Source organism: Pagrus major, chromosome 12, assembly GCF_040436345.1.
Source record: "Pagrus major chromosome 12, Pma_NU_1.0".
NCBI classification, from domain to species: domain Eukaryota; kingdom Metazoa; phylum Chordata; class Actinopteri; order Spariformes; family Sparidae; genus Pagrus; species Pagrus major.
In genome coordinates, this window is record NC_133226.1 from 6,146,670 (window position 1) to 6,159,338 (window position 12,669).

The 12,669-nt window shown below is 40.0% G+C and overlaps 1 protein-coding gene across 1 annotated transcript; it reads left to right on the forward strand.

Annotated features, from left to right (window-relative positions):
• Positions 1-6,214: 6,214 nt before the first annotated feature.
• Positions 6,215-8,995, forward strand: LOC141006215 (uncharacterized). Its single transcript, XM_073478363.1, has 4 exons — positions 6,215-6,505; positions 7,518-7,718; positions 8,154-8,264; positions 8,963-8,995. Exons 1-4 carry the CDS (start codon positions 6,215-6,217, stop codon positions 8,993-8,995), a joined length of 636 nt encoding a protein of 211 aa, XP_073334464.1.
• Positions 8,996-12,669: the final 3,674 nt, after the last annotated feature.

Below are 12,669 nucleotides of genomic sequence, written 5' to 3' on the forward strand. Positions count from 1 at the left end.
TAACTGACCATAAAACAAAACCATGACAGTGTTGGCATCAAATCAGGAATACGAATTTATTTACCAAAATCTATTAAGTTGATGAGGTATTAAATATATGCTCCTTGTACTGTTTTTTAAATTGAGTATAGGTCAAAAAGGATTAGCACATTTCATATTCTGTTTGTTTATAATTTATACAGTGACCCAACTTTATTGGACTTCAGCTTTTATACAGGCCCAACACTAAACAAGCAAGCAACTAGCTGGAGACCGTAGTGGAGTAACTAGCTATAAATGAAGATGTTTTTCTCTGGAGTCGGCCAAGACCAGGTTATAATCATATCGGTTTGAGCCTGAAGCTAAATATCAGACATTTTACATAATCAGCAGGGTACCATTTAGGTTTTGTTGTTGGCTCTCTTTGACTTGGACGTAAACATTATTGAAATACGGTGCCAGCAGTGAATTAATTATCTCCTCAGCTAATCAGTGATGATTTATGGTTTTATAATAATTTACAGTTTGTTCCAAGTCATATATACACTATGCACCATTATGATGATGCGTGCACCTCATATTAGATGCATACAGAGATAGTACTGAACCAAATAAATGGTGTTGACAAGTGAAGTGCAGGTTGCCTATGAAGACACGATCCTGCAGGGCCGATAGTGTACATATAATCAGCTCAACATACTAACGTCCACATTGTTTTTGTCTCGGATGTAAAGACTAAGGTGCCAGCAGTGAATAACTTATCTCCTCAACCGATCACAGATGATTTATGGGTCATGGCTGCTCTCCACCGCTGCCTCTTAAACCCGTCACTCATCCCACTTTCACATGTCACATAAATGGTTTGCATAATAAATTTTCAGTTCTTACTCAATCCCTGCGAGGCATTGTGTTCAGAGTCTGTGCGTGTTTCGAGCTGAAGTGAGCACGACATGCTCAGGCTCACGCCAAACGCAGTCCTGCAGTCTGCCGAGTGGTTGGCGGTGCATGTATCTGCTGGAGCCTACTTAATGGGAATCACACTACAATAACACGCCCGATCCTGCGTGCTGGGGTCTTAGTTTTTACATGCTTGATCCACAGAGGCATGACATACCAAGCGTGATCATGGCATGTGACCCCCGCCAGCTGTTCAGCCTCCCTACCTCTGACCTCCTGACCCCCGGGACTCAAATCATGCTTGACTTGGTGGGGCCTGGTGGAGACCTGGTGACTGAGGGGTTGTGTTAGGAGCATTAAAGCACTGTGGTGGAAGAGCAGGTTCAAATTCCTGGATTCCCACAGCACATACCTCCAATCCTAATGCATCTGTAGGTAAAAGTTACTATTGCAATTTACAAAAAGTGGATATTCCTGCATCCCTGGAATGATGATAGATGAAAATATGAAGCCCTTCTACAAGTGTCTCCATTTGCTAATCACCTGTTTTACTGTCTTTTTTTATTCTTTATTTAAAAAAATTATAATGATTTATGAATATACAAAGGATTATATAGACTTTAATATTATATTTGTTTTTATTGGATTTATTTGTCAGGGATCATGAATGGATTGTTGTTATTTGTGTGAGCAGCTCATAAATTAATAGATTGACTAAAATAACTACATTAAAAAAACAGGAGAAACTTTCTCACACTTCATCCATTTATGTCCCCCAGGACTAACATTTATATAAACTAAACTTTAAAAAATAATGGTCAGTGATTTTTCGATGACTGCATAGCAACACCAATGTTTAAACACTGTTCCTTTTTGTTTCTCTTTCTCTACCAGCACCAAAGGCTCCAACCTGAACGCAGGACACCAGCAGCCCTGCAGCCATCAGCAGCCCCTGTGGGTGCCACAAGATCATGTGACAGAGCTTTGATCAGCACATACATGCCTGTGTGCTGGCCTCACCGCTCTGTGCTCCATCTCACTCTGCAGCTCAACACATACTCAAACACACAAATAGATATATTACGTGCATAATCAGTCATCAGGATATACATGCAGACATTTATGCATGCACACAACTAAGTTTTGGCTAAACTGCAGCAGCATTGATGCGTATGTGTCTGCATTTCTACAAAAAAAAAACAGTGAACCACCAGTGAAACACCAGTGAACCATTACCTCCTGACTAGACCAATCCACTTCCTGTGCTCCAGTTTCAATAGTTCAATGACTCAACATCACCACCAAAAGCAAAGCAGTATCGTCAGCGCTCAACAGTTGTGACCACCTTTCAACGATAAAAAATTCAGTGTAGCTTTTCATTACAAGTACTTTAACATTGAAACGCAAGGCTTTCATTCCCTTTTTAAAAGGCAGGTGTGAATAATGTGACAATTGCATCCATATTATCATCCCTGCGTGTGCCTGCTTTAGTTTCTGGTAAACCAAATAATGCTTTCCAAAACTCCCTGAAGAATCAAATGCCACAGACGCAGAAGCAATATCCATACCCGAACAACTGTTGATATGATCCATGATGCATGCTGAAATAGCTTCGCAGGTTTCGCTTTGGCCGTTCTGGATCCCCTCAGCTGGTAAAGTTGAAAAGCAACACACTGCGAACCTGTAAAACCTTTTTGTTACCCCTGTATGAAGCGTCAGACCCAGTACAAAACAAAAAACTTGCATCCTCCAAATCACAGACACATTTCCTGAGATCAGGGAGCCAAGGCACACTAGCTAGCATGACTTGTTCTACTGCATGATATTTTTTTGTGATTTTAGATTATAAAAAGTGAAATATAAAAAGTAGCCAGGCTGACATTTTGTTGGCACATTCTGAACTCGTATAGAGTTAGCTGCAATTCTCAGACTCTCTTCAAATAAGAAATAAGGTGATCTGGAGTTTTCGTCTTCATTGCTTGTCCAAAAGCTTGTGCTTTTGACAGTTGACTGATGTGAGGACAGAAGGACAGGTCACTTACCTGACTGAATGAGCCAATCACATTTGATTTGATTTTTATACATTTTCTCTTCTCTTCAAGTAGAAAAAAAACCCCAAATCTTATGAATTGAGCTTTAATTATTTCGAGAACAGAGCCGAAGCCGGGAGGCAGTTAGCCTAGCTTGGCATTAAGACTGAAAGCAGGGGGGAGAGAGCTAGCCTGGTGCCAACTATTAGCTAAAGCACAAATTGTAGCTAGCTATTAGATGTCTGCCTTACGGACACAGAATGTTCATTGGTGAACTTTCAATTAAGCTTTTTTTTGTTGGTCGGTACAGTTTTTTTTTTTGTTGTTTTTTTGTCTTTGGACGGATCCATGTGTTGTGTGTTTTCCAGTTGCCTCCAGTCTTTATGCTAAGCCTGAGCCTGCTGGCTCTAGCACACATTAAAACGGTATCACTCTGCTCGTCTTCCTCTTAAGAAAGAGAAACATGTGACTAAAAGCTTTTTTTTTCATCATAATTTCCACGTTGCTCTGGCTCTTATCTTTTTTGTAGTCTACATGATTTTTGAAGATTTTAGCAAATCCTTTTTCAAGACTTCCAGCATTTGTTGCTTTACTACACCTCCACTACTTGTATGTCCTGATCACTTTTTGTTTTTTACTAGTTTATTTTTCATCATTGAGCATTAGTTTAATCTTGCATTTTAAGTTGAAAGGTTGTAATGTCTTGCAGGGATTAGGACATTTCTATGATGCTTTGGTTTACTTAAACAACTACAATCCAGACTAGATACACAGAAAACGAAGAAATGTAGTCAGGTATAGCTTAAAAGAAAGCAAGGAAATATTTTGGAGAAACAAAGTTGTCCATCTGACAGCAGGGACTTTGAAGGCAATATTTATAGATTTGCTATTGTATTTCTGAAACACCAAATCCTTAACTCTTTTAATCCTCGTAAAAAATCATTCAAATGTCTGTTAAAAGGAAAAACCATGCTGACTTACTGTAGACTGTGGTCCGCAGACAACCTCTCTCCTGCAGTGGCCCAGTGACACTGCCTCCCTGTAGCTTTATCGTGAATCCTGAATGCCAGGAAGAAGGAGTGGGCTGAGACTGACGCCTTCTCTCCTTTATAAATCAGGCTTTATGGGTTGACATAGTGTCGTTTGTGCATTAGGCCTGCCCCGGCTCCAAAACAATTCAAAGAACAGTTTGTTGGTCTGTCCCTCATTGGCACAAAGCAGCTCTGTCAGCCTGAGTCTGAGTGTAGGAAGTTGCGTTTTGTCTCAATCCAACTGAATTCAACAAAGCTTTACTGGCATGGTGCTTTGAATAAAAAAGTACAATACAGTGAATACATAAAAAAACTACTTTAACACAGTACAGTGAGTAATACAGTTAACTGCTAACTAACACTGAAAATGGCAAAATGGCAGATTTACTGTGTGGCCATCAGATTTGTTACCAGAAACAAACAAGCTCTGATAAACTCATCTGTGTCCCTCTGGGGGACTGTAGAGAATGGAGCCTGTGTGAATGGACCCCCTCTATCAAACTAGATTGCACTCAGATTGTGATTAATTTAAATAAACTTGTGATGACACATGACAGTAATGTCTCTTTCTAGAAATCATGACCTGGTTGCTCAAGATAATGTACGGACCTTGTTGTGAGCAGTTTCAGGTTGCAGGAAGAAATGTATTTTTAATTTAAGAGTGAACTGTCCCTTTAATCGTCATCTTTTTTGGTTAATTCTAGTTGACTTTTTCTGTCAAGTGTGACAGATTTAGTCAAATCTAAACCAACAAAATCACAAAACTCACACATTATCACCTGAGCAAGTTGATGGTAAACTTATTATGAAAGAGTGAACACGTCCAGCAGACACGGAGCAACATGAGCACTGATTTAATGTTGTGCTTCTGTCCAACAGATTAATACAGATTTAATCACTCTCCTTTCAGTTCTGTTTTTGGTCTCTGTTTTTTGGCTCTTCAGCTGCTAAATGCTTCACTATGTTAGCCAGGTAGTCATAATGGGTCAACATAAAGTGGTTTTTGGGGCTTTATTGCTGAAAACAGCGAGAGCGAACTAGAACAATAAAATTGCAGGCTTGAAAAACAAAATAATGAGCTTACAGGTGTTCTAAGCGACCCATTTCACGTACAGGTATTCATGTGATCCACCGTTATTTCCAGTTTTCTAGGATTTAGTGGCATCTGGTGGTGAAGCTGCAGGCTGCAACCAACTGAATACCCCTCCACTCATCCCTCCCTATGGCGTGATGACGCCCTCTCTAGAGCCGGTGCTTGGTTTGACTTTTCTGTGCTACTGTAGAAACAGTGCAACATGATGGCCCTGCTTCCTCTATAGATGTACAAGGCTCATTCTGAGGTAACAAAAACACACACAAATCCTACACACTGGACCTTTAACATAAAAATATTAATTAGAGACACCTTAAGCACAAAGCTGGTCCAGGTTAGAATCTGCATGATAGATATTTGTCTGAAAACTGGGGCTGAAAATTGGTCGTATAGTTAGGAATGTAGAGAGAGGGACGGCATGATGTAAATAATTAAAGTAATACATCCTGCCACTAAACATGTTCTGATTCGTATATTAATTTAGTGAGAATGCAAACATTGCGGTCACTATTAGGAAAACTAAAGGTAAAATATAACTAATCACTGGCTTGGTGTGGAGGGAGAAGATGTCCCGTAACTACCCAGAACGTTGCAGCTCCTCAAACAGCCAGCAGATGTCTCTCCTGCTTTATTTAATGTTCACACTCAACAGAGGCTCACTAGAGAGAGGAGAGAAGTGTGAACCTGCAGCTTTCACTGCAAATGATGCACTTCATCAGCTTTCATTAGCAAAAGAAAATGTTGCTCATATTTCATGTAGGACTCTTTAAATAATGTCTCCAGTGCATTTGTGATGTGGGACAGGTTTTGTTTTGGATTTTAAAGAATATTCAGAGTTCTGGTTTAAATGTTCCTATTTCACAGTTCATGCATCAGGTTGGGAACTCCCCCCATCTCTCTGTCTGCCTCTCCTCCCTCTCCTCATCCCTCTATACTTCACCACTGTCAGGCTCCAGACCTCCTCAGGGAACATCTGAGGCACGACAGGATACTAGAGGCTCTGCAGATGTGGATTCACCTCCTCACTACTCCTGAGCTCTTAAGCAGCTGCTGTCTGAAGCCAAAGATCTGGTATGTTGATCAGATCTGGTTCAGGGCTCTCAGGTTTTAGGATCTAGATCTTAAGGTCTGACTCGACTGACTCCAAACGGACTTTCAGTCTCCACCTGATCAAATCCTGGAGTATGAGGGTGAGCTGGGTGCTACAGCTGTCCGTTTTGCTGGTGGGACTGTGTCAGGCCCACCGAGCCCCTCCATCAGATGATCCCTCCACATCACAGGAGGCAGGTGAAGTCCCGGTGGCCCAGCTGAGGATGCTCTCTCTGGGACTGGCTCACCTGCTGCAGGGGGTGGAGGAGAACGCTGAGCGGCTGGAGAAACAGGGAGAGCAGGTGGCAGCAGAGCTGGACGGAGCCACAAAGAGTCTGGAGAGCCTTCACAAGCAGAGTTCACAGGCAGGACGGACTCACAGGCAGGTGAGAAAGAATCATCTTACAAAGGAAATCTACTTTCATAAGTAATTCAGACAAACATCTGTGGTTTCTGACTTACAGGCCGACAGTATTTTCTTCAGCTCACACATTTAAGTAGGTAGTGAAAAATGTTCATTTCCATCAGCAAAGCTGCCAATTATGATCCTCTAATCAATTAATCCTCATATCATTTTAACTCTAGAAGTCAGTACCCTTCTCTAGAATAATTTTTGGGGAAATCTTAATCTCTTCTGAAGCCCAGTGTTCCGTTTAAATCAACAGGTTCAGAGTCAAAAGAACAGATCACTCCACAAAACAACACAACACATACACTTCACTGTATTCTATATCATCTTGCCTGGCTCGATCTTTAAATGGTTTGTGGTTATTGTATAATTTTCATCTTTTTTAAATTTTCTTTGTTTTTTATGTTTTTTTAATCTAATTAATTGTTTTTACTTATTTCAATTATTTTCTTTACTTCATTTTACAAATGCACTTTCAATTGAAATATATTCTACGAATAAGTGATTGATTTATGATTCAATTTAATCATCATTACACAAAACAAGGGTGCTCAGCTCCCATCAGAGGCTCCTCAGTGTCTCATATTACTCTGATGTCCACCTCTTTTATTGGAAGCAGCTTTGGGCAATAACATAATGTTATTAATATTATAATTATTATAATTAAAATTGTAATTGTCTATTTTTTTTGCACATCAGGGCAAATTCAAGTTAAATCAAACATGTGACAGGGAAGGTGAAACAAACACAAACTAAGAAACGTTAAAAAAAAGAATGAGAAAAGAAAACAATGCAATATTAGGTGAATGAATTTATGAATGAATGAATAATGTTATTAGTCACAGTCTGTGAGGTGTTTATTGTTGGTTTTAAGGTGTTCCAGACTATTATTAGTAACAAGAGAAAAAAGAAAAATACTGGAAAGGAACAGAAAGAATACTGTGCACTGCATTTTGATGAATACTGTGATGTAATGTTGTGTTTGTCAGGTGAGAAAGGACCTGCAGATAATGAATGCCAGAGGGGACAGGCTGTGGAGGGCAGCCAGAGATCTGCAGAAGGGCCTGGAGGATCTGGAGACGGAGCAGGGAGCCACGCAGCAGCGGATGAACCGGATCGTCCAGAAAGTAAAGAGCCTGACTGAGCCGAGGACAGGGGGTCAAACTCAGCTCGATGTCAGCTCCATGAAGGTGAGCTAAGAACCAAGAACTTAAATATCAAACAGATTTGTCTTGGTGACGCCAACACACAGACTTATAAAGACTGATTCTGAGCTGTATTCACTGCAGTTTGTTGTCATGTTGAAACAGGAAAGAGTACAGTACTGTATATACTGTGCCACAAAGTGGAAGCACACTATTCAAAATTTCACTGTATGCTGAAGCATGAAGTCTTCCTGTCATTGGAAATAAGGGGCCTAACAGAAACCTGGAAACAGCCAACGGCCACAGAGACGTCCACATACTTTTGGCCATATAGTTTATTACATTATTTTTGCTTAATCTTTTTTTCTGTTCATTTTGTGTTGGTTTTCTTTGTAGCGTCTGAGTTGTAGCAGACACTTCTGTCAGTAGACTTGACAAAGTTGACTGTTCTCCCCGGCCGATGTCTCTGTTGTGATGCAGGTCATCATGGATAAACAGGCCCGGCGGCTCGCCAGTCTGAACTCACTGGTTTCAGCCCAAGACGGACTGATTGACAGACGCCTTCAGTACATTGAACACCTGGAGAAACGGGTACAGTGTCCATAAAGTTTTTTATTATTTATTTATTTTATTTTTTTAATTTGAAGTAATAATTAGTAATAACATACTAGTATTAATTTTAGTGGTGCCAGTGACTCATTTTATAGTAATGGTGATACAATTTCTATTTACATTTTATCCAAAGATGCTAAGATTAGAAAAACATGTAAAAAGAAAGATGCAACAAAACCAAAAACATTGAAAACAAACCAAAAAAGATTTTCAAAAACACAGTGCATACCTCTGCCGAGGCCCAACGGTCCCCTTTAATTCAGTCAAGCTTAATCCAATATTCAACTCGAATATGTTTCAGTAGTTTTATGGATTCTTGCTGGCAAATCAACCAGCCCACCATCAAACAGACCAACAAAAAAGGGAAGTAATGAATAAAATAACAACATATATTCAAGATGGGTAAAATAAAGTAAAAGATTTTAGGTCAAAAGAAGTTTGGCAAGATGAGTTTCTTTTGAAGGTTGTAAGCGTGTTGCACATTCTCAACTTTATAGGGCACTAAAGTTACTGTAAGTTTTAGTTGATGTCAGAGTGTCAGAAGAACAGAGAAGTAGCACCTTAAAATCAGTAAAACTGAGAATTGCAGAGTGTTAATACCCAGGACTGTCTGATGGTTGGACTTATACAATAGTTCATGTATTTATATGCGACCTGTCTCTGTGTGTTTGTTTTAGGTGTCTCCCAGCAGCACTGAGGGCAGATTCTGACTTCTGATGAGCACAGCTGCATCAACATGAACTGCTCTGAAACTCAAAAACGGATGTGTCACAATTTAGAAGTGTGCAATCCCAATTTGCATTTAGGTTACTTTATGACACAAGCTGTTTAATTACAACAAATGAAAGTGTCATGGGTTGTGTTGAAATCTATTATCAGTAAGAGTCTGTTTAAAAATGGTTCAAAAATAAAGCTCTCATGTTTCTGAGTCGTCATGTTGTGGCTCTGACTTCCACAATATTGTGGTTGACGATGGCAGTGAAGCGCCTCGTCAAGATTCTTTGCTCACGCACACCCAAATAAACACACACACTCTGAAGTCAGACAAACCTTCAGACTAACAACACACACAGACGAGTTTCATCATCCAAAAATAAATACTCAGGTCTGTGACAATTTGTCAGACGTAATGTAGGTGCTGACAACAAAAAAACTTTTTACATCACAACAATGTTATGTGTTGAAAACTTGCATGTTGAAGTAAACATGTATGTAGCGCTGTGATCCTACCCTCTCACTGAAGTTAAAGAAACAAGTGATAGGGGGCGGAGTGGCTGAGACAGAGACACCATTCATCTTATTACAAGACACTGTACCATCAAAATGATTTTGAAGCTGTTGTTTTAAGGCAAAAGAGTGACATAATATTGCTTTAATGTCCAGTAAAGGTTGTGGAATATTCTTTAGGTAAGTTACAATAAAACTAAAAATATACTCTGTGATTATACATATTGTGATGTGACAGATTATGAAATAGCCGTTACATAACCTCATGTTTTCTTTGACATGTTTATCTTAATATCCTTATAGGTCAGGCTCAAGGCCCGCTGTGGAGTTATTCGTAAATGTTGTTCACTCCAAATCTTTGCAAGTATTTAGTCTCACTCACCATTTAAATATGTTTTCAGAAAACTACAGAAAAACTACAATTACTACCTTGTGGTTGTAAGCCCCTACTGACAATCATAAATCAATCATATAGGGAGTGTAGTGAGACTCCTAAGGAATTTAATAGAAATAGAAGTCATCACTTTATTGACATGTGTGATTCAAGTTAATAACTTCCAGTGAGAAACGTGCTGTCTTTACTTACAGACTGTTTTTACAGAGGAGGGAAAGACACAGCCTCGACACATGGTGCAACTACAATCACCTGAAGCTCAATATCAGCAAAACCAGTGAGCTTGTGGTGGACATTTGCTGTATGTCTATTAGTTTGGAAGTTTGTATTCACTTGCTTAGTCAATAAAGCTGATTCTGATAGAACAAGAGGAAGCTGCTAACATGGTGCATCACACACACATGTTCAACCTGACAGCACAGAAGATCTCGACACCCAAGATTTGTGTCACCAATTAATTTAAATGTCAGACATTTGCTTATGTCAGCTTCTTAAATGTGAGGATTTGCTGCTTTTCTCATCATTTATGATAGTAAATGAAGAGTCTTTGGGTTCTGGACCATTAGTTGGATCATAGAAGAAATCTGAAGATGTCACTTTGGGCTCCGTGAAATTGTGATAAGCATTCTTCAGATATTTCTGGCCATTTCATAGACTAAATGATTAATTAAATAAAGATGAGGTGAGCGGTTCTGGAGATAAATAGTTGATTGTTGAGTGTCATTATCATGTCTAAGACCAAAGTCAGAATTATCATCTATAAAATACATTTTTGATTTGCTCAACTAACAAAGACAACATCCATACTTCACTCAAAAATCACATTTTGATTCAACTGTTCACCATTCTACATACAGTACATGTATTCAGCTTGCTCATCAGGGGTGCAGTCTAAAAGGTTCAGAGCCACGGCCTTACATAATGACAAATGCTTACATTCTTTGATCCATGGGGGATCCTCATTGAGAAACCCTGAGAGCATTACTCTAATCCCAGTAAAGTTTTGTATATGTAGGGAGAAACAGGAAATATTGTGGCATCAAACACAAATCAGCAGCTCTGCACCTTCACAGCCATACTGCTGCCAAATATGATAAAGGTTATGTGTTGAATCCAGGAGGACTGAGCTGATATCTGATGGCCTCAAGTCACCATCTTAACAGCCAACTTACAGGCAGCCTGTCCCCTCCGGTGTTCCCAAACAAACCTCCAACAACTCGAACTATGGCCCACTTAGAGGGCGAAAAAAAACAGGGGAGGGAAAAAAGAGGAAGAGAGACAGTGGTGAGACGGAGGGTGAGAAGTAGAGAATGAATAATGATGCAAAAGTGAGCGCAAAAAATGAGGAACTAAAAAAACAAAGTGGGGAAGAATAAATGAAAATGTGAATTCTCAGAAAATGAACAGGAACAGAGTGCATCAGCAGCTTGAATGAGTCTAGAGTATCACCATACAACAGTGTTAGTGTATATGTGAGAAGATAAAGAATATAAAAGATGGAAACTAGAAGGGTTGGCAGGTGTACCAGAGATGCAACAACACCCCCTGGAGGTCAAAAGGAAACACTGACACACAGACTCAAAAGTCTAATGTGGGCTATTTCAGACAATTAACCCACATGTTGTCAATAAGCACACCCTCTTCATTCTGCTGATTGATACTCGGACATACTTTTAAAAGAAGACCTGTTATGCTTTTTCAGTTTTCTCCTTTCCCTCAGTGTTTTATACATGTTCTTGTGTATGTAAAAGATCTTGAAAGTTAAAAAGGTCCGCACCAACAGGCGCTCTTCTTTCCCACGGAAAACATTGCTGCCTCATAGTCTCACCATTGTCATCATACTACTTCACCGTGTCACACATTTGCATAATTTATGCCTAGCAGCTATAGTTTGGCACATAAGAGTTGATTTAGCACCGCTCCTCTGTTGTTGTTGTCGGTGCTGGCGCAGGCGTGTGTGAGCTGACCAATCAGAGCAGACTGGGTATTCAGGAGGGGGGGCCTTAAAATGCTTAAACAGAGCGTTGAGAGTAAGTGATGCTGCACTTGACAATATGAGAAAACTGATGCATTTTTTGAGCATTCAAACATGTAAACCTGATGAAGCTGAAAATGAGCATAATATGTCTCAGAGATTTTTTTTTATCTTATAAGGGTTATATAATGACGTCTGGCCTATGGTGCAGGCAAAACACAACATGACTTTCAGCTTTGCTGCTGGTTTTGGGAAGAAAAAAGCGACTATTTAGCAGCCTGGAAAGACACCAAAGAGAATATTGAGTTGATGGGTATCTCCCACCACTGTTCACAGACGTGTTGTTAGAGCTGTGAACAATGAGTATGCGACTAATGTCCCTCTCTCTTTTCTATTCCACTCCCTTATTCTGCCATAAACTGTACCCTTTGTTGTGAAACTGACCACTGTCAGTCTAGAAGGCTGTGTTCAGGCCTGGTTCGGCGTCCAGTCGTGTTCACTCTCACGTCGGGTGGCCAAATCCAGTTAAGCTGGGCCCTGTCACCGTGGTGATTCATCCTGTAATCCAAGGTCCAGCTCCAGGACCATCGACTCCATGGCTGACTGGGCCATGAGCTAATTGGCTAGCTGTGGCTACTACAGCCAAGGATAGCTAGTAAAGAGCAGCAGTCGTTGGTTGTGGCTGTGATATGCTACCTTCAAATTCTCTCCATATTCTAGAAATGATGCCTTTAAAGCTCACATTGAACATTTTTATGCAGCCTAGCCTAATAATAAATCTACAGACG